Source organism: Suncus etruscus, chromosome 12 (assembly GCF_024139225.1).
Source record: "Suncus etruscus isolate mSunEtr1 chromosome 12, mSunEtr1.pri.cur, whole genome shotgun sequence".
In the NCBI taxonomy this organism is placed as follows: Eukaryota; Metazoa; Chordata; class Mammalia; order Eulipotyphla; family Soricidae; genus Suncus; species Suncus etruscus.
In genome coordinates, this window is record NC_064859.1 from 25,817,384 (window position 1) to 25,845,334 (window position 27,951).

General features: G+C 38.2%; 1 protein-coding gene across 1 annotated transcript in view; it reads right to left on the reverse strand.

Annotated features, from left to right (window-relative positions):
• The window catches only part of ANTXR1 (ANTXR cell adhesion molecule 1), a 252,529-nt gene extending 224,832 nt beyond the window's left edge, over nucleotides 1-27,697 (reverse strand). The window contains exon 1 of the mRNA XM_049785145.1: nucleotides 27,520-27,697. Within this exon, the coding sequence (XP_049641102.1) occupies nucleotides 27,520-27,674 (155 nt within the window). The 5' untranslated portion in view covers nucleotides 27,675-27,697. The remainder of the gene's footprint in view (nucleotides 1-27,519) is intronic.
• Between the last annotated feature and the right edge of the window lie 254 nt (nucleotides 27,698-27,951).

Below are 27,951 nucleotides of genomic sequence, written 5' to 3' on the forward strand. Positions count from 1 at the left end.
GTGGTCTGGAAGCAAAGAAGATCCTCCCAAGAGAAAATTATTAGTCCCTTGCAAAAGTCCAGATTTTGACAATGAACTGTTACTACCACTTTAGTTCAAAATGTATGGATTTACATCCCTCATATGACCCTGGAGATGGTAGCCTTGAGGATCTTGAGGAATTTGTATATTAAAAGTAAATAACTTTTTGAGGGGTATATTTAAATATAAAGTGGCCTATTTTTGGTATCTCACATGAAAGATGTATAGTTTTTCTTTTGAGAGTCTACTATTTCAATTTTATTTTGCCATATGACTTAAAACATTAGTCTGATGTGCTAACTTCTGATGTCATTACTTCCATTTCTTTTTGTCATTAGTATGATGTCATTACTTCTGTTTCTTTTATACTATATCTATTTCATTTGGTTTAATTTCCATTTTGATATTACTATTTCAAGTGATATTTCCCCTAAGTATTTATTGATAAAATACACCTTGGGTTTTTATATGTATAATTATGCTGGGTTACGGAATTTATTTTGTCAGAATTTTTTTCTAGTGATGAAAAAATGCACTGTTCAATACCCATTCTACAACAAACTAGACAAAGGAGGCAAAGGAGGGGGGTATGGGATGCATGCTGGGAACAGGGTTGGTGGGAGGACAACACTGGTGATGAGAATGCCCTGAGTTCAATGCCGGTATGTACCTAAAATATTACTGTGAAATATTTGTAATCTACTTTGGTCACAATAAAAATTATTTTTAAAAATGCACTGTTCCTAACACCAAAATGCTAATATTGTCCCATAATTTACAACAGGGCTTCTTAAGCTTTTACACTCAACCCTTTTTGCCTGAGAAATTTTTTTACAATCCTGGGTAGGCAGATGGATAAAAGAGATATACAGATCACACATTTACAGGTGATAAATCACAAAGAAAATTTATTTTAAAACAAAATTGTAATAAGTTACACCCATAAGGGGTCATGACCAACAATTAAGCGTGGCCCGTAAGAAATTTCACTCGACAAACTGGGCATGACAGCCTCTAGATGAAGTAGTAGTTATCCTCACTTGTGATAATCAGTAAAACGAAAAGCTTGCAGTTCTGGAATATAAAGGTTGCTCTGACACTGCTTAGATCGCTTGGCTTCCAGTCTGAGCATCCGGAATCTTTCCCTGATCATCTGCTGCTCCGCCAGCTTCTCTATCTGCTTTCTTCTTAACCATTGCTTAAAGGCCCCTTTCCGGCCCTCAGTTTCTCTCAGAAAGCATAAGCATTCCTGCTGCTTTCGTAGTTCCTCGACCCTTTTCTCCTTCAGCTGCTCTTCGTGCTTTTTCTTAAGCCATAATTGAAAAGCTCGCTCTGGATCCCTACCTTCCTGCTTACTGCTCAGGTCTTCTTCAATTTGCTTGGCTCGTTCAAGAGCAATTCTTCTGGTTTCCAGGACCTGCTCTCTTTTCTTTTGCAGCCACGCTTTAAACACCAAATCGTTCTCTCTCTTCTTATCTTTCATTCCCTCTCCTTCCCTGAGTTGCTCCTGCTGGTCAGGAATCCCTTGCATCTTCCCTTCTCGGCCTAGCTTCCGTTTGGCCCTGCTCTCCTCTTTCTTCAACATATCACTCTTCTGTTCAGGCCGGTTTTGCAGTTCTTTGAGACCAGGGGACTCTCGGGATGCTTTAGTGACTGGTGAGACTTGAGCTGTCAGGGGCCTGGAACTAACTCTTGACAGATTCCTCTGCCTGGGCCTGGGGATGGCCGCAGAGCTGGGGCGAGGCTTGAAATTTCGAGGTGCTGCTGAGGCTTGAGACTGAGGCTCTCCAGAGGGTGAGTTGGCCATGGTGGGCATCTTGGCTGAGTGCTTCTCTTTGAGGGCACAGTTGGCAGGTAAAGGGGAAGGTGTGTTGGACACCTGCTGAGGAACATTTTCTGCAGCATCTAGGCCATCTGTAGTGGAAGGTGCAACCTTCTGACTTTTAATGTCTTGTAAATTCACAAGTTCAAACTTTCCATCTCTCTCCACAAGTACTTTGCCATCCTTGTTTGCTTCACCAGCCCCTTCATCAAGGGATAGGACCACTTCTCCTTCGTGTCCCAACTCATTGGAGAGACGTGACGGGGACAGATTTTTCAATGTATGGCTTTCAGGGTCCGAGTGACATTTTTGAGCTCCGGTGCCTTCTGATGGAAGGTCGTTCAGATCAGTTACTTGGTCCTTGGCCTGAAGTCTTGGTTCCCCGTGGTGATCCAGCGGTTGACTTTGGAGAAGCTTGTTGATCTCCAGGATTTTCTCCATGATGTATCTCCTTAGCTCCTCATCACTGTCCTCCCCCGGGTCTTTGGGGATGGCCAGCTTGGATTCCTGGACAGAGTGGTCACTCTCTGAGTCTGAGATGGGATCCACAGGTTGACTGCTCGGCACAGAAATGAAACTATTTTTTCTCGGGGACACCGAGTCCGACAGCCCAGAAGGCAGCTTGGTTGTGTTCTCCTCTAAGGCCCAGTCCGTTGTCCGTGTATTGCTATTGCTACAAGGCATCTCCCTGGCGCTGGCAAGGATCTTTTCTGTTCTACTAAGCAACAATTCCAGGTCGTTTTCAAAGTCATCTTCATACTCTCTGCTTTCCTTGGAATTGTTTTCTGTGTCTGTGTTCATTTTCAGGACAATGCTGTCTCAGCACCAGCGGGTGGGGTTCCAGAGATGGACCAGGGCCTACTCTCCTCTATCTAAGCTCTGGAAATGGGGCGAGGGAGACCCCATTACCGGCTGCCACCAAGGCCAGGACTGTGCTACCATAGCAACGGCGCAGTCACTAAGTTTCCTGCTTCCGGGCCTCTTGACTTATGGGATGGGAGGGGGGAATGACTAGAAGTATCAGATTTCACTCTGGACTCTAATTATGAAAGAATGTTTGTTGATCTGTTTTAACATTTAATAATAATTTAATAATAAGCAAACAATAATAACCACCTGACTTAATTTTTGCAAAAAGGGAAACACCCATACACACGAGGACATTTGTATTTCACATGGCATTTTATAATTTGACATAAATTGTGTAAATTTTGATGCTTAAAATTAATTAGGTGAAATATTTGGTAAGCCCTCTGAATATGTCAATCTTCAACTCAGGAAATAAAGCAGCTTTTAAAAACTACAACAAAAGAATAAAAACAAAGAACAAAAAATTAAAATGGGTTATTTTATCATTCTTATTCTCTCACAATAATGTTTGTAGGTTTATAGATTTCCCATTCCCAATTTTACACGACTATCTCATGTCTCATCATTTTCTATCTCTTTTTGTTCTCCTTTAGTTTTTGTAAGTTTCTTTATCTGAAAATGAATTTACTTTCCATAGTATTTAATGTAGTATCATTGCCCCAAATATATTTGAATATTAAAAAATAATCTTTTCTCTCTAAATGCTTATTTTTTAGTTTGTATATTTTTCGTAACAGATTGGTCTTGTTTCTTGTTGCAAAATAATTAACAATTTGCTGACAATACTAAATAAATAGATATGTTGGTTTAAGTGTTTGTATGGTCGCTGCTTTGATATAAAAATGATTACATTAAACCTCTTTCTCTGATTTGCTTTTAAGGTAATTCTTATAGAAATCTCCCTCTAACTTTTTCTTTGTTTTATGACTTTATTCTACTTAAAAATGTTCTGTGTTCATATGTTAATTCTTGGCTAGATATGACATTTCACTTTATAAATTTACCCTTTAAAAATCTCTATTATTTAATATTATAGAGTTTTTATAATAAACTGTGCTCCTCCTTTGCCCTTTATATTTAAAATTTTTGTTTATGTGAGTATCTTACATTAAACATTTTTCTAGGAAAATTATCTTAATTGAAGTTTTATAAAAATGTATTCAATGTTTTAGTCTTATTAAATTAGAAAAGTTCTTGCTTATGAAATCTTTGAATTTAATTTTGTATTTTCTTTAGTAAACCATATTATGCATAATACATATCCATTTTGTCATTATTTATTGTCTTCTTTCATCAGTTTTTTCTAATTTTTTATCCAAATTTAGAGTTTATTAAATAAGTCTGCCTTGTGAGTTCTGTTCTTCATTGTCCCTCAGATGACTTAAAACATTTCTATAAGAGAAGCATCAGGACAAGGGGAGGGGTTTTCCAGCCACACAGTCCCCTCAAAAAACTAAGGCAAATTGACAGACTGGCAGTGGGGTCCTCTTTGTGACACAGAAGAGACATTTTTACCCTAGTTCAGTGTACCCTGAAAAGACACAGCCACACATCACTTCCAGTTAATGAGCAATATGGCAGCACGTAAAATATACAACCACATTGCAAAGGTCACAAAGGGAAAGCAACACAAAACACATACTCAGTGAATGAGGATGGTAATTCTGAAGACCTAACAACTATCAGCCACTTATACAACTTCTTTGATAAAAACATTAGAGAAGAGAATTTGAGTATATTTAAGGAACTCAGAGAAATCCTGGAATGGACAACTAATAAGACTAAACATAATATGATAGTAGAAATGAAAAAACTTCAAACTGAAATGACAAAACTGAAAGACTTGGTAACAATTGCTGAGGATAAAATCAGTTAGCTCAAAGATGAGCTACATATTAACTTCATACAAGAGAAGAAATTTGAAAAAAAATGGAAACAATTTTCAATATGAGTGAACAGACAATAATGGACCTTTATAATAAATTCACAAAAAAATCACAATAAATTCACAAAAAAATAACAAAAGAATCATTGGGGTCCCAGAAAGAAAAGAAGAAAACTTATATGAAGAATCAACAGGAGCCGGAGTGGTGGTGCAAGAGATAAGCCTTACCCACAGTAGCCTAGGACAGACCGTGGTTTGATCCCCTGGCATCCCATATGGTCCCCCAAGCCAGGAGAGATTTCTGTGCCCATAGCCAGGAGTAAGTAAATCCTGAGTGTCACCAGGTGTGACCTAGGACACCAAAAAAAAAAAAAAAATCAACAAAGACATCATTGTTAAAAAGTTCTCAGAGCTGAATCACACACATTTACCCAAATCCCAGATACCCAAAGAGTATCAGCAAAAAATAAATAAATAAATAAATAAATAAAATAAAAACACCCAAGGCACATCCTAGTCAAAATGATGAAAACTATAGAGAGAATACTAAAAACAAAGTTATATGCAAAATAGCAATGTTAAGATTTGCGGCAGTTTTATTATGAGAAATCCTTCAAGCCCAAAAGTATAGTAAAAAAAAAAAAATACACCTCGGGGCCGGCGAGGTGGCGCTAGAGGTAAGGTGTCTGCCTTGCAAGCGCTAGCCAAGGAAGGACCACGGTTCGATCCCCAGGTGTCCCATATGGTCCCCCCAAGCAAGGGGCAATTTCTGAGCGCTTAGCCAGGAGTAACCCCTGAGCATCAAATGGGTGTGGCCAAAAAACCAAAAAACCAAAACCAAAAACAAAAAACAAAATACCTCAATGAGGGGCCAGAGATAGCATGGAGGTAAGGTGTTTGCCTTGCATGCAGAAGGATGGTGGTTTCAATCCCGGCATTCATGTGGTCCTCCGAGCCTGCCAGGAGTGATTTCTGAGCATAGAGCCAGAAGTAACCCCTGAGTGCTGCTGGATGTGACCCAAAAACCAAAAACAACAACAACAACAACAACAACAACAACAAAAACTCAATGAAATGAATGCTTCAACAAGAATACTTCATCCAGCCACAATTTCATTCAACTTTGATACACAGCTTCATGGATAAACAATAGCTCAGAAATTTTAGACTTAAAACCAATTTAAAAAAAAGAACTGAAGGGGGTACGTTAAGGCAAGAAAACCCCCACAAAACATACCAAACTTCTAAAAAAAAAAAGATGGCACAAAATTCCATGACAATAATCTCTCTCAATGTCAACAGACTAAAAAGGCACCAATTAAGAGGCAGAGAGGCAAAATGGATCAGAACATAAAATCCAACATTTTGCTACTTGCAAGAAGCACATTTGAATAGTGAAAGCAAACACTGACTCAAAATCAAAGGTTAAAAGACAATCCTTCAAGCAAACCACTTCCCCCAAAATGCTGGTGTGGCCATGCTAATATCAGACAACATAAACTTCAAGCTTAAAAGTTTATAAGAGACAGAAAGGGTCATATGTTAATATTCAAGGGAGATGTACATTAAGAAGAAATTACACTCCTCAATATATATGCACCCAATCAGGGACAAAAGAAATACATAAAACAACTGCTAGTAGGCTTGAGGAATGACTTCAATAGCAACACAATAGTAGTTGCAGACTTTATCACCACTCTGTCATTTCTTATTAAATTATCCATTAAAACTCATAAAGAATATACTAGTTTTGAAGGAAGAAATAGTTTCTCTCATTCTGTTGGTGGCTTTTATATCCTATGTACTATTTCCTTTGAGGCGCAGAAGTTTCCCAGCTTAATATAGTCCCATCTGTTTATCTCTGCTTCCTCTTGTTTGGAAAGTGTTTGGAAAGTGTTGTTTCCTCCTTGAAGATGCCTTTAGTCTCAGTGTCATGGACTGTTTTACCTACATGTTGTTCTATATACCTTATGGTTTGGGGTCTGATATCCAGGTCTTTAATCCATTTAGATTTGACCTTTGTGCATGGTGTTAGATGGAGGTCTGAGTTCACTTTTTTTGCAAGTGACTGACCAGTTGTCCCAAGTGACTAATCACTTTTTGAAGAGAATTTCTTTTCTTCATTTTGCATTTATTGTCCCTTTTTAAAAAATTAATGATTGTATGAATGGAGAACATTCTTTGAATGCTCAAGTTTATTCCACTGATCTTAGAGTCTGTTTTTATTCCAATATCATGCTGTTTTAATTACTATAGCTTTATAAAACAATTTAAAGTTGGGGAAAGTGAAATATTCACCCAATACCCATTCAATAAGGGGTTAATATTGAAAATATACAAGGTACTGAGAAAACTTAACAAGAAAAAAACATCTAACCCCATCAAAAAATGAGGAAAAAGACACATGAAAAAATGCTCCACATTACTAATCATAAGGAAGATGCAAATCAAAACAACAATGAGGTACCATCTCACCCAAGAGACAGGCACACATTACAAAAAACAAGAACAATAAGTGCTGGTGGGATGTGGAGAAAAAGGAACTCTCATTCACTGCTGGTGGGAATGCCATCTAGTTCAAGCTTTATGGACAACAATATGGAGATTCCTCAAAAAATTGGACATTGAGCTTCCATATGATCCAGCTCCTAGGGATATACCCTAGGAACACAAAAATACAATTCAAAAATCCCTTCTTCACACCTATGTAAATTGCAGCACAATTTACAATAACCAGACTCTGGAAAAAAACAAGATGCCCTTCAACAGATGAATGGCTAAAGAAATTGTGGTACATATGCACAATGGAATACTATGCAGCCGTTAGGAGAGATAAAGTCATGAAATTTTTCTATACATGATGTACATGAAATCTATTATGTTGAGTGAAATAAGCCAGAGGGAGATAGATTAACATAGAATAGTCTCACTCATCTATGGGTTTTAAGAAAAATAAAAGACAATGTTGTAATAATGCCCATAAACAATAAAGATGAGGGCTTGAAAGACTGGCTCATAATATAAAACTCACTATAAAGGGTAGTGAGTGCACTTAGAGAAATAACTACACTGACAACTACAGTGACAATGTTAATGAGTGAGAGAAGTAGAATGCCTGGCTTGTATACAGGTGAGGATGGTGGTGGAGGGAGATTGGGGACTTTGGTGATGGGAATGTTGCACTGGTGAAGGGGGATGTTCTTTTTATGACTGAAACCCAACTACAATCATGTTTGTGCTTGAATAAAGATATTTTTTAAAAAAGGAAAAACAAGAAATGGAAGAGAGGAGCTTAGTAGTCATATATGAGACTTTTCATCCCCCAAAGATTCTTCTTCAGTGCACTTGGGACATTCCTAAGTTAAATGGCCACATAATATAGCTCCATAAAAACAAGAGGATATAAATAGCTTCAAATATCACCTAAGACCATGAAAAGTGAGGTGAAATACAAGCAGAAATGGAGAGATAACTTTAACACCTAGACATTAAACAGCTTACCATTAAAAATCTGGTGGAAAAGAAAGGAAATTGAAAGATTTCTAGAAACAAATGAGAATGATCAGAATTTGTGAGACACAGAAGCGGTATTAAGAGGAAAACCTATAGCTTTGCAGGAAGGCGGAAGTGGCCTATAAAATAATGTCACAGCTTTAAAATTTGGAACGTGACCAACAAAATAAGCTGAAATCAGGCAGAAAAAAATGAAATGCATTAACGTAGAGTAGAAATTAATGAACTGGAAACCCAAATATAATCTTCAAATGTCTAAAAGCAAAAGTTAGTTCTTTGAAAAAATAAACTAGATAAACCATTAGCAAAACTCACAGAGAGAGAGTGAACCAAATAAAAAACCAAATCATAAATAAGATGCCAGAGCTCTAGCACAGAGGTACGGCATTTGCCTACCAAGCTACCCACAGAAACCAATCAGATTCAAGGCCTGGCATTCCATTTATATGCATGGAATGATTAAAATGACATGGAGTAATTAAAATGACAAGGAAAGATTACAATGAACAAGGAATGATGAAATTAATGTATGGATTGATGAAACAATGAAACAGCAACTGAAATCCTGGGAACAATGAGGAACTCTCAGGAACAGAGAGGATGAAATGAAAGTCCCCAAAACTTTTTTAAAAAAGAAACAAAAGAGGAGATGTCACAAAAGACACCATAAAAATTAAAAGGAAAATCAAAGAATACTTGGAGAATCTTTATGACAAAAGTGAGAGAACCTAGAAGAAACGGATAAATTCGTGGGTAACTATAACCTCCTAATGTTGAACAAAGATGACCTGGAATATCTGAGCAGATCTATCACTAGAGAAAATTGAAATGATAATCAAAAGGCTCCCCCCACCCAAAAAAAAAAAAAACCCCAGGCCCAGATAGATTCAGTAGTGAGTTCTTTCAAACCTTTAAAGACTATCTACTGCAAAAATTGTTCAGGTTCTTCCAGGAAATTAAAGGAGACATGCTCCCAAATAGTTTCTATAAAGTTAGCATCACCCTGATACAAAGAGCTGAGAGACATACCCCATACTCACAAAAAAAAAAAAAAAAGACAATTACAGGCTGATATCCTTGATAGGCTAGATATAAAGATCTTCAACAAAAATACTAGCAAGTAGAATCCAACAATTCATCAAAGTGGTCACACACTATGACCACATAAAATTCATTATAGGGATGCAAGGATGGTTTAACATACACACATCAAACATTGTATTACACCATTATCAAAAAATAGAAGAGTCATATGGTCATATAGTCAGAGAAAGCATTTGACAAGATACAGCACCCATTCATGGTAAAAACTCTTAATAAGATGAGAATTCAAGGAACTTCCCCCAATATAGTCAGTCATTTACCACAGCCCATGGCAAACATTATATTCAGTGTGAAAAACTAAAAGCCTTTTCTCTGACCAAAACAAAATAAAACAAAACAAAAGAATGTTGCCCATTCTTTTTTTGGGGGGAGGGCACACCCAATGATACTCAGGGGTTATTCCTGGCCATCCACTCAGAAATCGCTCTTGGCTTGGGCAACCATATGGGATGCCAGGGGATTAAACCGCAGTCCATCCTAAGTTAGCCGCTTGCAAGGAAAATGCCCTACCGCTGCGCCACTTTTTTGGCCCCAAGGTTGCTGCCCACTCTTGCCACTTCTATTTAATACAGTATTTGAAGTACTTGCAATAGCAATTAGGCTATATATATATATATATAAGCTCAAGAAAATCCAGATAGGAAAGAAAGAAGTCAAGCTCTCACTATTTGCAGATGACATGATATTTAGAAAATCTTCAAGACTACAAAAGAGCTAGCAAGAACACATTTGTATATTAAAGAGGCAATCTACAAAATAATATGCAAAAATCCATGGCATTTCTGTATACAAATAATGTAAATGAAGAAATAGATATTAGAAAAACAATCCCATTCATAATTGTGTCTCAGGAAATCAATTATCTAGGAATCAACTTAAATAATAAGGTGAACGACAAAGAAAACTACAAAACACTACTTTAAGGAATAAAAGAGAATGCAAGGAAATGGAAATTCATACCCTGCTCATAGATTAGGAGAATTAACATAATTAAAATGGTAATACTTCCCAAAGCACAGATTCAATGCAATCCCACTGACATGATATTTTTCAAAGAAATAAATAAAAACACTTCTGAAATTCAGATAGAATAATAAACTCCCACAAACAATCCTTGATAAAAAAGATTGGATACATCACTTTTCCCAATTTAAAAATGTACTATGAAGCAGCAATCCTTAAAACAGCATGGTATCAGAATAAAGACAGACTCTCAGATCAATGCTTCAGTATCCTGAGACTAACCTTTTGGTATATGATCAATTAATCTTTGATGAAGAGGCAAGAAATATGAAGTGGAGGAAGGAAAGCCTCATCAGTAAGTGATTTTGGGAAAACTGGTCAACGTCATCAGGTGTGGCCCACCCCCTGCCAAAACTCTGTGCAAAAGTCAAATCAAAATGTATTACAGACCTTCCAATCAGACTTGAAAGCATAAGGTTTATAGAACAAATGTAGGTACCTTACTCCATGACATTGAAATTAAAGGCATATTCAAGAATGAAATACTACTGTCCTAGCAAGTGAAAGTAAAGATACACAAATGGGACTACATTAAATCAAAAAAATTCTGCACCTCAAAGGAAAAGGTGACAAGGATACAAAGATTGCCCATGGAATGGGATAAACTATTCACCCAATATCCATCAGGAGGTAAAACTATTATGCTGAATGAAGTGAGTCAAAGGGTGAGAGACACAGAATAGTCTCACTCATCTGTGGTATTTAGGAAAAATAAAAGACAGTAAATTAATAATACCCAGAGACAATAGAGATGAGGGCTGGAAGGATTGAGTCACAATATGAAGCTCACTACAAAGAGTGATGAGTGCCGTTAGAGAAGTAACTACATTGACATCTATCAAAATGGTAGTGAGTACGAGATATAGAATGCCTGCCTTGAATACAGACAGGGTGATTGGAGGAGGGAGATGGGGTGTATTGGTGGTGGGAACATTGCACTGGTAAAGGGGGTGTTTTTTTATGACTGATACCCAACTATAAACATGTATGTAATCATGGTGCTTAAATAATGATATTATTTTAATTAAAAAAGAGTGAAGAGCAACCCTTAAACTGTTGGATATAAAATGCTCGTGATCTTAAAAGAATAAAAAAAGTATAGTAATATTATCCAAAGACAATGAGATGAGGGCCAGAAAGACCAGTCCATGGTAGGATGCTTGACACAAATAGTGCACTTATGGCATAGAAGGGGCCATTATGACAATGATAGGTTTATTTTTTTATCTTTCAAGTTTTTTAATTTTTATTTAAACCACTGTGTTTTACAAAGATATTCATAGTTGGGTTTCAGACATACAGTGTTTCAGAAGCAAATCCCACCACCACTGTCAATCTCCCTCCACCAGTGTTCCCATACCTTCACCTTTACTTCCAGCCTGCCAATATAATAGGCCCATTTTATATTCTGGTTCTTAAAGATTGGGTTTCATGTTTTCATTGTTATTGCCTCTGCCTTGGATATTTAGTTCTGTACTTTCTTAACACCAAAAATGTACGAGAGACTCCTTTCATATTACTGTTTTTTCTCCTTCATTTGTTGTCTTTGGTTTGCATATGTAGTTCGGTCCTTTTCTAACATTACCAATGCATCTGCTCTTGGCCTCTGACCCTATTCTTTCATATTTGTATTTCTCCTCTTCCACTCAGTTTCTTTCCTTCTCCTTACTATACTCTGGTGCTAAGAATGTTTGAAATAACTTCCATTTAGACCATTGTGCTTCTTCATGCAGTTATTCTAAATACCACATATAAGTGATATCATTGAGTATTTATCCATCTTCTTCCAGCTTCAATTAACATAATATCTTCCAGTTCCATCCATGTAGCTGCAAATTGCCTAATTGCGTCATTCCTAATAGCTATGTAGTATTCCATTGTATATATGTATCACATCTTGATCCTGGATGCTTCCTTAAGATTTTCTCTTTTTTTTTCTTTTCTCCTCCTATTTTTTGAGGGGGAAGCAGTTTTATTTATTTATTTTTTTGGGTTTTTGGGCCACACCCAGCGGTGCTCAGGGGTGACTCCTGGCTGTCTGCTCAGAAATAGCTCCTGGCAGGCACGGGGGACCATATGGGACACCGGGATTCGAACCAACCATCTATGGTCCTGGATCGGCTGCTTGCAAGGCAAACACCGCTGTGCTATCTCTTCGGGCCCTGAAGCAGTTTTAGATAATAGAGAAGATGTGAAGAAGCTAACTGTTGATGTTTAGGCTTTTTTTTTTTTTTTTCAAAAATCATGAACTTTTTTTCTTTTTCTAACTTCCTATCAAATACCTTAGCTTAGTACATTTTATGCATTTAAATGCCCTAAATCAGTACTTTGAAAAACATCCATGTCTTTATTCCTGATAAAACATATTTCTGATAAATATTGCCTTTCTCAATTTCACCACTTGCTGATTATATTTATTCATAAATTAGTTCTAATTGATAAAGCAAACTAATTTTTGAATACCTGACTGGCTCTTTTTTAAATCCATAAATGATAGCAATTTTTTTTTTTTTTTGGTTTCTGGGCCACACCTGGTGACGCTAAGGGGCTACTCTTGGTTCTGCGCTCAGAATCACTTTTGGCAAATTAGCCATGAATTGGGTCTGAGGTAATAAAGGCCTAAAATAAAGCATGATGAAGCAGAGTCTGGAGTAGAGCCAGGAGATTTATGGGGTGAGTACTGTCCATCTTGGGAAGAGCAAGATTACTTCCAATTCTTTGGTTTATTTAAGTGACTGGATTTATGGTGATGCTATTTACCAAGACATAACAATGTCTTGGGCCCTTCATCTTTTGCAAGGAAGAAATTTTGATGCATTATTTATGAGAAGACTGAAGTTTAGAGAAGTGAATTAATAATTCTATAGTGACAAAACTTGGTGAAATGTTAAGCTAGTATTTACACACATTAACTTTAAGATGGCTCAAACCCTTGTAGTTGGGCCTTGGTTTATTCCTTAGACACACTGGGAGCACATTTCATGCATTGAGTCTCAACAGAAAAGGTATCATGTAGCAAACATGATATCTTAGTATCAATATCCTAACCAACACCATGGTTTAGCACGTCATGACATATGACACACAGAGTAACACCTAGCAAAGTATGGTTGATCTGACCTTTTCTATTCCTTGTGTCATGCTGAACTTTGCCTACCACTATCTAAAATAAGAACTCTCCTTGGCAACCACTTCCTCACCTACATCCTTGCTATAACGAAGAAAAACCATAATTATGGGGCAACTTTTCTTGTCTTCCTGTTCATGGTATATTGTTGGAGGGAAATATTCACATCAGGGAACTATTCCAAAATACACATGTCTGCCATGTCCTTAATCTAGCCTCTCATTGAGAACCATTGGTTTAATTTTTCATTCCAAGCTCTACAGTTTCCACAGTTTCTATCAATAAAACTTTCTCATTTCTTGCTTTAGAGAAATGTGCCACCTGCTTAGATGGAGTCTATGGTTCTACACATCAGCTCCTTTGACATGACTTTATCTACCCTGAAATCCTTTAGTCAGTGGTTCTAGAAGTAAATGTAGAATTATTTATCTATTTACTGATTATTACAATGACTAGGAAGGCAAATAGTTTTACCAACTAAAGATTAGAAATGCTAAGCCTTATAAGAAAAAAATACATTACTCAATTTGACTCTAAGTAGATGAACTAGAGGGTATCATACTTAGTGAAGCCAGCCAGAATATGTGTTATGTATGTATATATCAAATATATACATCATATATATCATATATAGAATATTAAGAATCATGGCATAGGAATAATAAATGGATAAAGACAACAGAAATAGAGAATTTACATAACTGAGCTTACCAAGGTTGGATGGAGGAGGATGGGTGGGAGGGGACTCTGAGACAGTGGTGGATGAGAAACAGACACTTCAGTTGAGGGTGTGATATTAGAATGCTGTAAACATAAAACCCTATCATTGGGGCCAGAGAGATAGCACAGTGCTAGGGCATTTGCCTTGCAAGTGGCTGACCCAGTTTGATTCCTGGCCAGGAGTGATTCTGAGCTCAGATCCAGGAGTAACCCCTGAGCACCACCACACACGGCCCCCAAACCAAGCCAAACAAAACAAAAAACCACCACACCCTATCACTTATAGCACTATAAATTATAGTACTTCAAAAAATGTTTTAAATGCTGTCTATGACTGAAGAGGAAGTACAGTGGGTAAGGTGCTTAATTTGCATGTAACTGACCTGGGTTCAATCCCTGAGATCCCATATAGTTTCCATGCCTTACTAGAAGTGAGCAAAGAACCAGGAGTAAGCCCTGAGCATATCTGTATGTGAACCAAAAACAAAACAAACAAAATGCTAAGCCACCAGTAGTCGTGAAATGAAAGACAGTTTCCCTAAACTGACAATCTACACTAAGAAACACATTTGTTTGGGGCCCAGAAAACACTTCTTTTGTTGTAGTTGTTTTGTTATTGGGAGGGCACACACAGCAATGTTTTCAGATCATCCTGGCAGTGCTCAGGGGAATCATATGGGATGCCAGAGATATAACCTGGGTTAGGTACATGCTTGGCAAGTATCTTACTCACTGTATTATCGTTGTAGCCCCATAGCCCAGAAACTCTTTATTCAAGCTTACCCTCAGATTCTTTATTATGGACATCCCCAAACCCAAGCCATTGTAGTGTTATAGTGATTTGTCAAATGCTTGCCAAACTTTCAAATTCCCTCCTATCTACAAACGAGATGGAAACGTTAGCTTTTATGTACATTCCTGCAACATTTAAGGGACAGGGTTGTAAGTCTAAACCTCAATTCTACAAGTTTTACTATAGCTTAATTCCTCCCATATTTAATCTAAAGTATGGGAGGAATAGGGAAGGGAAGAAAAGAGTACTAATCATTACAGTCTTATGACAAACGCAAACTACAAAGTCTGGCAATAGCTCTTACCCCTCACTTAAAGCAAATTCTATTTCAGAAGTCTCTTTGACACTTCTCTCCTTTCTTACTTACTCAGCCTGAAGCATTTATGACTATAGATTTGCAACAGAACTTCAAATTGAGATATAACTGGCATCTCATTTTATTTTAGTGTACAACATAATTTAGTATTTATATATATAATATATATTCGAAATGATCGCTACAATAAACCTAGTTACTAGTCATCACCAATTTTAATTTTTTTTCTTCTGAAGATATTTTAAGACCTACTATTTAGCAACTTTCAAATATGAAAATAAAGTACTATTAACTACTAACATCAACCCATGCATCCACTGATGGATGAGCAATGAAGCACCTTTTTTTGTTTGTTTTTGGGCCACACCTGGCAGCGCTCAGGGATTACTCCTGGCTCTGTGCTCAAGGGTTACTCTTGGCTCTGCTTTCAGGGGTTAGTCAGTCTTGGCTCTGCGTTCAGAAATTGCTACTGGTAGGCTCCAAGGACCATATGGGATGCCAGAGATCAAACCCGAGTTAGCCGCATTCAAGCCAAATACCCTACCCAGCCCTTATAAAACACCTTAAGACATCAAACCATGTCCTGAACCCATGAAAAAAAAATACCTTATCTCTATTGTACATTCTTGGCACCTCTATCTAAGATGATTCGACAATATCCATATGGATCTATTTCTGGTTCTATTATCTAAGGATCTATTTTTGTGGCAATATAATACTGTATTACTACAGTTATATCATATAGTTTTATCAGGGAACATGGTGCCTCCAGCCTTTATACTTTCCATTTTAAAGACCTTTGTCTTTGTCTTTTGTTCTCTTCTTTTTTTCTTTTGCCTTTTTGCTTTTTTGTTTTTTTGGGCCACACCCTGTGAGGAGGTAATTTTCATCATCTTTTTTCTCATAGGTAAGGACAAAACCTTAATTCTCATCAATGGTTTGTGAGTAAAAAGATGAATGCTACTTTCAGCTGGAGCATTTCATTGCCAGTAAATTTCAGCATTTTTAGTTCCTTAAAAATTTAGTCCCTTTAGGGCACTGACAGAACTTTACAAGAAAAATACATCTCATCCCATAAAAAAAAATGGGGAGAAGAAATGAACAGACACTTTGATAAAAAAGAAATACAAATGGCCAAAAGGCACATGAAAAAATGCTCCTTGTCACTAATCATCAGGGAGATGCAAATCAAAACAACAATGAGATACCACTTCACACCACAGAGATTGGTACACATTACAAAGAATGAGAACAATCAGTGTTGGCAGCGATATGGAGAGAAAGGAACTCTTATCCACTGCTGGTGGGAATGCCATCTAGACCAACCTCTATGGAAAGCGATATGGAGATTCCTCCAAAATCTGGAAATTGAGCTTCCATTCAACCCAGCTATTCCACTCCTAGGGATATACCCTAAGAACACAAGAATACAATACAAAAACCCCTTCCTCACACCTATATTTATTGCAGCACTATTCACAATAGACAGGCTCTGGAAACAACCAAGATGCCCTTCAACAAATGAATGGCTAAAGAAACTGTGGTACATATACACAATGGAATATTATGCAGCTGTCAGGAGAGATGAAGTCATGAAATTTTCCTATACATGGATGTACATGGAATCTATCATGCTGAGTGAAATGTCAGAGGGAGAGAGAGAGAGAGAGAGAGAGAGAGAGAGAGAGAGAGAGAGAGAGAGAGAGAGAGAGAGAGAGAGAGATGTAGAATAGTCTCACTCTCTATGGGTTTTAAAAAAAATAAAAGTCATTTTTGTAACAATCCTCAGAGACAATGAGAGGAGGGCTGGAACACCAGCTCACTTCATGAAACTCACCACAAAGAGTGGTGAATACTCAATAGAAATAACTACACAGAGAACTACCATAATCATGTGAATGAATGAGGGAACTGGAAAGCCTGTCTGGAGTACAGGTAGGGGTGGGGTGGGATGGAGAGAAATTTGGGACATTGGTGGTGGGAATGTTGCACTGGTGAAGGGGGGGTTCTTTACATGACTGAAACCTAATAACAATCATTTATGTAATCAAGATGTTTAAATAAAGAAAAAAATATAAAAAACACAAACACACAAAAAAAATTTAGTCCCTTTAAAAACTTCAACATTTTTAGTAGTCATGATACTAGTAGGTATTATAAAAGATTCTCCATTAGTTTGGCTTCCAGAACAATATGAGCAGGGATACTACTGACTTCCCTATCCTACATAAATTGTAGGCAAAAAATAGCTTTTTTTTAAAAAAAATCTTTGTCATTTTCTGTCATTGACTTTTTGGGGGGCAGTTTGTCACCATAGCTCAACCTTCATTACCCTATCCAAATTGATTCTATATTGTTTTGTATGTTTAAAATTTTTTTGTGCATAGATAATGTTAGAGAGGCTTGAATTTGAGGTTGAATTTTGCCACTTAGTGATCTTGCCTAAGCTTTCTAAAACTGTTTCCTCCTGTGTCAAATGATAATCATGACTGACCTTAAATGGAAGTAAAATTAGGACAATACAACACTTACCACAGTATCTATGAGTGTATAAAATCAGTGTTGTGATTTCTTCCTATTGATCTGAAATGGATTTTACTTCTCTTTTCTCTAGATCTTACAGGAGTCTTTAGTTTTGGACATTATCTTCTAATGTTCTGTCTAAAAAGCAGATAGTTATGGTTGCTTGCTTATCATTTATATTTCTTATGGCATCCAGAAATTAGAGCTATTTCCTGCAATTCACATTTTGCTGCTTTACTCATATCTTTAATAGAGTATATACTTGTGATTCAAATGACAATCTATTTATGCCAAATCAACAAAAAGAATCAGCTCTACAGAAATGGCCTAGTTCTACAACTAATCTTGAAAAGAACGCCAAGCATCTGAGTCATCCCAGGTATACTAGTGTCTGAGTTCAGAACTCTGGGGCTTTCTTGGAATGGGTCAGATAGACTCCCCCAAGATACTCCCAAACCCAACCTCTAGAAGACCCAGCAGCTTCCCTTCCACCTGCATAATCAATATTCTCCAGCATCTAAGTGGCCCACCTGCACAACTAAATTTCATCAAGCCCTTCACCTACCAAATAGATCCAGCTCCACATTTCCTCAGCAAACCAGCAACACCTCCAAATTTCACAGTCCTTAGTGCCCAGTAAGAACACAGAAAATCTGATGTGAAAGTTACGTAGAAGACCACTAAGCTCAATGAGTAAAAACAATAATAAAGAAGGCTCAACTAGCATCAACCAGCTGAGCTAACCCTCAGACACTAACTTTAATAACAAAATTGTGAAATATAACAATTTGACTTTCACTGATCTACTTTTTGATAATTCCATGTACCATTTTGTCTTAACAAGCAACATAAAGTAAATTTGTTTGTGCCTGCTCCACAGAAGCAGGTTTAGGAGGAGAATGGGAAACTGTGGCATTGATGGGAAGGTCACATTAGTTGTGGGACTGATGTTGGAGCATTGAATTCCTGAGACAAATGTATTATGAAAACTTTTGTAAATTATGGTGTTATAATCAAAAAATAAAAGAATCAGTTCAGTTCTGCTACAATGAAGAAATCTAATGCCTTTTTTTTTTATTAAAAAACCTGCTATATCTGGTAAACAAATATGTTAGGAAATGGTCCAAATACCTACTTCATTTTTGTTGTCTAAAAAACAGTAAGAGAGAAAAGAAATCCAGGTTTTTGGCCACAAATCAAAAATAGACACACATTCTAAATTAGCATTAAGCAGATCCTGTTTGCATCTACATGACAGCCAAGTCTCTCTAAAAGATGCCAAAGTTTGCTCCCAGACCACTAGAGTCCTTCAGCATTTGGAGTTAATTACAGGTTATCTTAAAATGGTTGCCTTTCTCCAGCTCTCCTGGATACTATTCTCATCTTGACAGTGAGTTATACCAAGTCTCCACAGCTAAGGAAACTAGAGGTAATTACTTGGCTCATCCAAACAAAAGCACAAAAACAAAATAAAATACTTATTTTCTTTTTCTTTTCTTTTCTTTTTTTTTTTTTTTGGTGCCTATGTCAAACTTTTCAGTTATAGGCAGTTTTATCAACTATTACCGGGCTTGATAAGTTCACTACAAATCTGGAAACTAATTGAAGGAATGTTTAACGCTATAAAATCCATTGTAAAGGGAAGAAAATTAAAGGAAGAATGCTATATATATATATATATATATATATATATATATATATATATATATATATATACATATATGTATAAAGAGGGGACAAAATGGAAGAGGGGGAAGGGGAAAGGAGATGAAAAGAAGAAAGACATTCCTGATTCCAGAGAAATTAATTTTTCCCTCAGAATTATAGCATTTTTAAATTATCTTCAAATGAAATCTTTGTTTTCCTTACACAAAGCCAGTTTTACGTTTTTATTTCTTGATAATTTTCCAAAGTTTTCCCAAAAACATGCACATTTATGTGTTTTTTTTTTTGGTGTGTGTGTGTGTGTGTGGGTTTTTTTGGGTCACACCCGGCAGTGCTCAGGGGTTACTCCTGGCTCCATGCTCAGAAATTGCTCCTGGCAGGTATGGGGGACCATATGGGACACCGGGATTCGAACCATTGACCTTCTGCATGAAAGGGAAATGCCTTTACCTCCATGCTATCTCTCCGGCCCCACATCTATGTTTTTACAGAAGACCCTGAATTTCCTTTCTCATCAGATTCAATCTGAACAAATTATTTGTCAGACCTTTAAGTGCATCAAAGTCAGATGTCCTGAAACACAGTTTATAGTCTAAGATCAATCAGCCCTTCAAATTCTGAGTATCTCTTTGGGTATCAGGAAGATTTGGGATCCCTTAACCATCCAATCAAGTATATCTGACTTCACAATAGACTTGTTCCTCAGTTACATATGCTCTAATTATCTAGGACATATTTGATTACTGAAATTGATACAGACTTTGTTTTATTTTAATTTTTATTTGGTTTATGTTAGGGGCATACCCAGCAATGCTTATCCTGCCTCTGTATTCAGGGATCACTTAAAAATCACTTATTATGTTCGAGTTTGCATCAGAGTTGACCATGTGCAAAGTAAGTGCCTAATTCATTGAACTATCCCTTTGGCCCATGATGTAATAATTTTAATGTCCCGGGGCATTCCCACTTTCTCAAGTTATAGTTCAATGTTTTTCTTTAGAACCCAATGAACAGGCCGGTAATAAGTGGAGAAAGCTGGGATGGGGAATTAAAGGAGATTTTCCTAGGTCCTTTGGCCACAAAATCAAAAATTTTAACTGCATTCTCATTTGCAAATGAGGCCAGTAGTTTTTGCTCTAACTACCAAGGTTATCTTAAAGGCCTTCATGAAATAACAGAAGAATTGGAAGGCTTTAGTTAAGATTCTAAAGCAGGGGTCCTCAAAATATGGCCCGCTGAGGACATTTATTTGGCCTACTTGGTGCTTTTGCCACTGCTGCTGCCTGTCCTTCTTAGCTGTGACTCATCCTGGGATGTAAAGTGCATGTGTAGGATGGGCACTGCACTCTCTGACTCCCCTCCTTCTCTCTGTCTCTTGAATCCTCCTCTCAGTCTTGAATAGGGGTACTCAAACTATGGCCCATGAACCACCATTGTTCATAGTTCTTTTTTTTTTTTTTCTTACTTTTTCTTTTTTTGGTTTTGGCAGCGCTCAGGGTTTATTCCTGGCATTATGCTCAGAAATCACCCCTGGCAGGCATGGGGGACCATATGGGATGCTGGGATTTGAACCACCGTCCTTCTGCATAAAAGGCAAATGCCTTACCTCCATGCTATCTTTTCGGCCCCTGTTCATAGTTTCTTTTTAAACTATAGTTAGGTCTTCCAGCGAGCTGAGGGACAGTGAACTGGCCCCTTCTTTAAAGTGTTTGAAGACTCCTGGCTCTACAAAGCTGAAACTATTGGCTCATAGGACATTGAACTCTTCATTCTCAGTTTTCCCCCAGCAAATACTTCTCTTCTTTTCCATTAAATCCCAGTTCATTTCAGATTTAAGCAGGATGCATCTTTGGCTTAGAGGGAATCCAGATTATACATTTAATGGAATGTCATGTTTTCTCAACCAGGGGCAAAGACTTCATAATGATAACCTAGACTACCACAGTAACACAAAAAGGCATGATTTGTGGCTTTGGTGACGGAGTTGGTGGACCTAGCTTATAAAGCACTATACTGGTGGAATTTCATGTTCATCTCGTAATACACAGGAAAAGTAGATTTCTGGGAAGTCAATAGGGGACCTAAAAGTCAGATTTGGAAGACCTCTATCCACAGAAAAACAGTCAAGAAGTAATCACCTTGCACTCTTATAGGGCACATAACTCTAAGGTTACCACACCCAATTGACCAACCCACAGGCATCAATGTTTCTTTACTGTGATACAGAGCTCTTTCATTATTACAATATATATTTAGGCATCACATATCAATGTGTTTTTTTAGAGAACTATTTAGCTATTACCAATTATAGGGGGAGGGAGAGAGTAGATTTCCTTTCATGATGCTTGAAAAGTTAACTGCCCTAAAGGCTTCAAAAATAGAATGGTGAAATAGAGAGTAAGAGTTGTGAAGGACAGAATGGGCTGAAAGGTGACAACAGAACCAAATAGCATTATTTATAGGATCTCCCAAAATTGTAACATTTTACCCAGTAAATCCTAATATATGTAATGGACTTCCACAGGCTGACCATATACTTTACCTGCAGAAGAGCTCCAAACTCCCCTCTTTTATTTTTTCAGACACCACCAATATTCTCCTCTTTTCTTCAGTCTAGGGGACCCAATTTACCACTCACTCAGACTTACAATCCCAGAAATGACAGTGGTGGTGAGTTATAGAACCATTACTATGTGTTTACTCAATGGTCAACAGACATTTTTTTATAACATTAGACTGAGAATCTCAGCAACAGGAAAAGTAATTTTTTTTTCTGAGAAAATATATCTGGGTTCCTAGCTATCAACTTATAAAAGAAATTCTTAGAGCAGGGGTCCTCAAACTTTTTAAACAGGGGGTCAGTTCACTGTCCCTCAAACTGTTGGAGTGCCAGACTATAGTTTTAAAATAAAACCTATGAACTATAGTGGCCTGTGAGCCATAGTTTGAGGACCTCTACCCAAGACTGAGAGAACTGAGAGACAGAGAAAAGGAAGGGAGTTGGAGAGTTCAGTGCACTTCCCAACATGTGTACCATAAGCCTGGATGAGTTGGTAGGTAAGCAGGACAAACAGCAATGACAAAAACACCTGGTAGGCTGCATATGGCCTGTGGGCCATAGTTTGAGGACCTCTGTAGACCAAAGAATACTAGAAGTCCCAAAACAATCAAGTTGCATTCATTTACTTTCCAGTTTGCTATAATTGGGCGCTGAACAACACTGCCTTACTAGGACAGAAGATCAATCTTTAGGGACCACCAGAGGCTTTCTCTTATCACTGCTTTTGTCCTACCCCCCAACCTCTGGGCTCAACAATCACAAAAATTAACCTGGATTATGATGGCAAACTGGAGGTCTGCACACCAAATTCTACTACACAAAATTCTAACAAGTTTTTCATTGAGAAAAAATGTCCCTCTCTGTAAGCAATCTTTAAAGAAGTGGATAAAACTCTCCTGAAATTCATTTAAAACAATAAGTACCCACAAATATCTAGAGCAAACCCTAGGAAAAGGAACATGAGAGGCATTGCTTTCCCCAACTTTAAATTATATTACAAAGCAATAGTAATTAAAACAGCATGATACTGGAATAAAGACAGACCCTCAAATCAATAGAATAGACTTGAGTATTCAGAGAATGTTCCCCAGATATGCAGTCAACTAATCTTTGATAAAGGGGCAAAAATTGCAAAATGGAGCAAGAAAAACCTCTTCAGTAAGTGGTATTGGGACAACTGGTCAGTCACAAAAAAGTGAACACAGACCCCTAGCTAACACCATGCAAAAGGTCAAATCCAAAGGGATTAAAGACCTCAATATCAGACCCCAAACCATAAGGTATATATAACACATAGGTAAAACACTCCATGACATTGAGACAAAAGGCATCTGCCAGGAGGAAACACCACTGTATAAACAAGTGGAAGCAGAGATAAACAAATAGGACTACGTTAAGCTGAGAAGCTTCTGCGCCTCAAAGGAAATAGTGACTAAGATACAAAGGCCACCTACAGAATGGGAGAAACTATTCACCCAATACCCATAAGGAACTAGTATCTAAGATATACAAGGTACTGGCAGAACTTAACAAGAAAAAAACATCTAACCCCATCAAAAATGATGAAAAGAAATGAACAGACACTTCCTCAAAGAAGAAATACAAATGGGAAAAAAGCACATGAAGAAATGCTCCACATCACTAATTGTCAGGGAGATGCAAATCAAAACAACTATGAACTACCATCTCATGCCACAGAAACTGGCACACATCACAAAGAATAAGAACAATCAGTGCTGGCAGGGATGTGGGGAGAAAAGAACTCTCATTCACTGCTAGTGGGAATGCCATATAGTCTAGCCCTTATGGAAAACAATATGGAGAGTCCTCAAAAAATTGGAAATTGAGATTCCATATGATGCAGCTATACCACTTCTAGGGATATACCCTAGGAACACAAAAATGTAATACAAAAACACCTTCTGCACACCTATATTCATTGCAGTGCTATTTACAATAGTCAGAATCTGGAAACAACCAAGATGCCACACAACAGATGAATGGCTAAAGAAACTGTGATATGATACATATTACACAATGAAATATTAAACAGCTGTCAAGAGGGATGGAGTCATGAAACTTTCCTATACATAGATGGGCATGGAAACTATTATGCTCAGTGAAATAAGTCAGAGGGAGAGAGATAGACACAGAATAGTCTCACTCACTTATGGGTTTTAATAAAAATAAAACACACTATTATAATAATGCCCTGAGACAATAGAGATGAGAGCCTGAAAGGTCACCTCACAATATGAAGCTTACCACAAAGAGTGGTGAGTGCAGTTAAAGAAATAACCACACTAACAACTATCATGACAGTGTTAATGAGTGAGAGAAGAAGAATGCCTGTCTTGAATACAGGCAGAGGGGTGAAGGGAGGAGGGAGATGGGTAGCACTGGTGGTGGGAATGTTGCACTGGTGAAGGGGCATGTTCTTTTTATGACTGAAAACCAACTACAAACATGTTTGTAATCATGGTGCTTGAATAAAGATATTTAAAAAAAGAAAACTAAAGAAAGTCAGAAGAGAGTTTCCCACATATATTTCTCCCCCTCTGTCAACCCTATAATTTTGGGGTCTTCAAGTACTGCCAGGGTCCTATGTACAATTAGAAATTTACTCCAGACAAGAAGCTGAGTATTCTATATTATTTAGCTTGAAGTGCTTGTGTGCTTGGAGCTCAGCATACTGGAAAGACCCTCCTCTCCTTTCTCTTAAATGAATTTTTTTTTGTTTTTGGGGTCATGTTCGGCAGCACTCAGGGGCTAATCCTGGCTCTATGCTCAGAAATCACCCCTGGCAGGCTCGAGGGACCATATGGGATGCTGGGATTCGAACCACCATTCTTCTCCATGCAAGGCAAATGCCTTACTGCTGTGCTATCTCTCCAGTCCTTAAATGAATTTTTAAACCTTCAAAGGAACTCCTTTATTGTTGAATATCAAAACGTTCATTATAGAAAATCTTGAAAATTCAGAAAGGCTTAATTGTTTAACATGCCTATGTTCAAAGAGAAAAGTTTTATATATTTGGACAAATAAGGACACAAACTTATATATATTGAGTTTTCTTAGAGAGGAAGAATCATAATGCATAATTTGACAATTATATTTATTCTAAGAGTACATTATAATTAAAATTTTGTCCTAAATTATCTTAAGATATGCAAATATTCATATCAATTATGTATCTATCATGTATTAATAAATCCATAACACTCAATACTTAGATAATTTTCATCTTTATTATAATCAATAGAACAGCCACTAATATATATATGTCATTTTGTTTTAAATGTTTAATTTTTCATTCCCTCTAGAATTTTGGTATACTATATAAATATAGATCTAAGTACTTCTTTTCCTGTGTTATCAATGATTTGTCCAAGAATCATTTTTTAAAATAATAAATTATTTCTCCACTGATTGAACTTCTACAGCTTATATGTCCTTGGCTCTATTCTAAAAGTAGATTTTTCTATTCTTTTCACCTATTATTATTTGGCCTTTATAATCCAGTTCTTGTGTGTGTGTGTGTGTGTGTGTGTGTGTGTGTGTGTGTGTGTGTGTGTGTGTGTGGTTTTGGGGTCACACCCTGCAGCACTCAGGGGTTACTCCTGGCTCCATGCTCAGAAATTGCTCCTGGCAGGTAAGGGGACCATATGGGACTTCGGGATTTGAACCGATAACCTTCTGCATGAAAGGCAAACGCCTTACCTCCATGCCATCTCTCCGGCCCCAGTATAATCCAGTTCTTATTAATTGCCTTTTTGCCCCAACCAAAATTACATTATTAAAGTGTGACATATATAGGACAAACTTAGAAATATTATAAATTCCTCTCTACTGCTATTTAAAGAACATTAAACTATTTCTTAGTAAATTATCTAAGAAGAGCTATACGGAGGTACAAATATTGCACTACTTTTTTCTAAATATGGTTTTGGCTCTTTTTACCCATGTCCCCCTTCTGAGAGAAAACTAGAATCATTCATTTAAATCTCCTCTATTACCAAAATAAGTTTGGAGCTTTAAAAAGTTTAATTCAATTTAGATTTATTTGGAGGAAAATGGATGATTTCTGCAATATGGAGGCATACTGTTCAGGAACATGGGGAGGAGGATTGTCCATTTTGCCGAGCCTCCTAAAACATTCTTCCCTACTGAGATAGGGAAGGGGGGTACAGTAAAGAATACTGCTGACTGTCTTCGGACACTGACTTTGAGTCTCCGGGCTGGTGTCTCAAGCCACCAAAAGTAACAAAAGAAATTCCATTTCTTAGCATTGAAATGTTATTTTCAGTACACCTTCTCATAAATCTGCATGAAAGAGATCTCGTTTTTCTTCCAAAGAATCTGGAGTTCAAAACGGATTTTATGGAAAAATCAAAATCCATGGGCAACTGCAAAGCACATTTGGTGTCTAGCTGGCCAGCTTATTTTGCAGGACTCTTTTTTCCAACTCCCAAATACTTTCCAGTCTGTGAAATTCATCTCCCCACCACTGCAACAGCGAGCGCCCCTGGCACTGGGGAGCTGTGAGTTTTAAGGAGTGCGGGTCTTCTTCGGGGAGGGCTGTTTTTATGATCCAAACTGGTTTTTAATAGATTGCATGAAGCCTGCTTGAGTGACGCCGCGTGGCAAGTCTCAGGGGGATCTGGGGAGTGTTTAGTTTGCATTTCAGCTTTCCTCGGAGCCCAGTCTCCAAGCCTAAACTAAGTCTCTCCATTCCAGGAATGGAACCAGTGCTCCTGCATCTCCCTGGTAGCCCACCAACCAGTCAAATCTCCAGAATGTGACTTCACCCAGATGCAGCAGGGAGAGGGGAGGTAGCCACAGGCCAGAGGCAAGAGATACTTAACCCAAAGGGGGGCTTGGAGACAAAAGTCTTTGGGCTGTGACTCTGGGTCTGGCAACGGGAAAGAGGGTTCAGTACTGGCATCTACCAGACCTGGGTGAGGGCCAGGATGCCGCTGGTCCCCCTAACCCTGCACTGGAGAGGCCCACAACAAAGAAACCCAACCCCACACCCATTCAGTCCCGAACCTAAAAACTCAGCAAGTGGTGCCAAGGTTGGGAAATTCGGGTTCTGTTTTCCTAAACTGTCCAGTCAGCGCTCATCGTTTTTGGGAACAAAGGCGATGGGGTTCGGTCTGACCTCGATTTGGTTTTGAAAGGGAGCTGATTACTTAGAAATCAAAGGAAAAATCCAGCCTTTTTAGCAGCTGCTGCAAGTTTTGCACATCGGGCTTTAAAAGCAAATGGGAAGAACTCCGAATCCGAAAGGACCCTGCAGCATCCTGGCCCTCCCAGCTCGCTCCAGGGTCACACAGCAAGCGAGGGAGAGAAAAGTGGGTCACCGGGGTTAGCAGCGATGCCTCCCGGCGCTTGGGCAAGTCCTGGGGAGCCCCGAGACGAGGTCCCTCTACCGAAGCGCAAAGCTGCAGCCTCGGACACCTCCCGCGCTCCCTTTTGGTCCCTAGAGGGACCAAAGCCTGTCCCCAAGCCACCTCGCCCACATCACCCGGCCCGGGAAGAAAGCATCCTCGGTGCATTCGCCCAGCGTGCACTTACTTGTCCAAAATGAAGTACAGGTCGAATCCCCCGTAGCAGGCTGGACCCCCTTCCTCCCTGCGTCCCCCTTGTCCCGCGCAGATGAGCACCAAAGTGGCCAAAGAGAGACACTTGAAGCCAATGCCAAGGACTCTTTTCTGCTCCACGGTGGCCATGACCCCGCAGCCCAGGGAGAGAGAGAGAGGTTCGGTCCCCCTCTTCCCACGCTCCTGGAAAACTCGCCTGGGACCCTTAGGGAAGCGCCATCCGCGAGACCCTCCTCTCGGGCCCTGGGTCCCCCCTGGATCTCCCGAGACTCCCCGGAAGCAATTGTCTGGAGGAGTTCAAGGTTTTCCTGCTGGTTTCCGCTTCGATGAAGTTTCTAGGTTTCGGGTTTCAAGAATCCCAATATTGTGCACCTCTTTTTTTTTTTTTAAAGGGGCTACTGCTGAC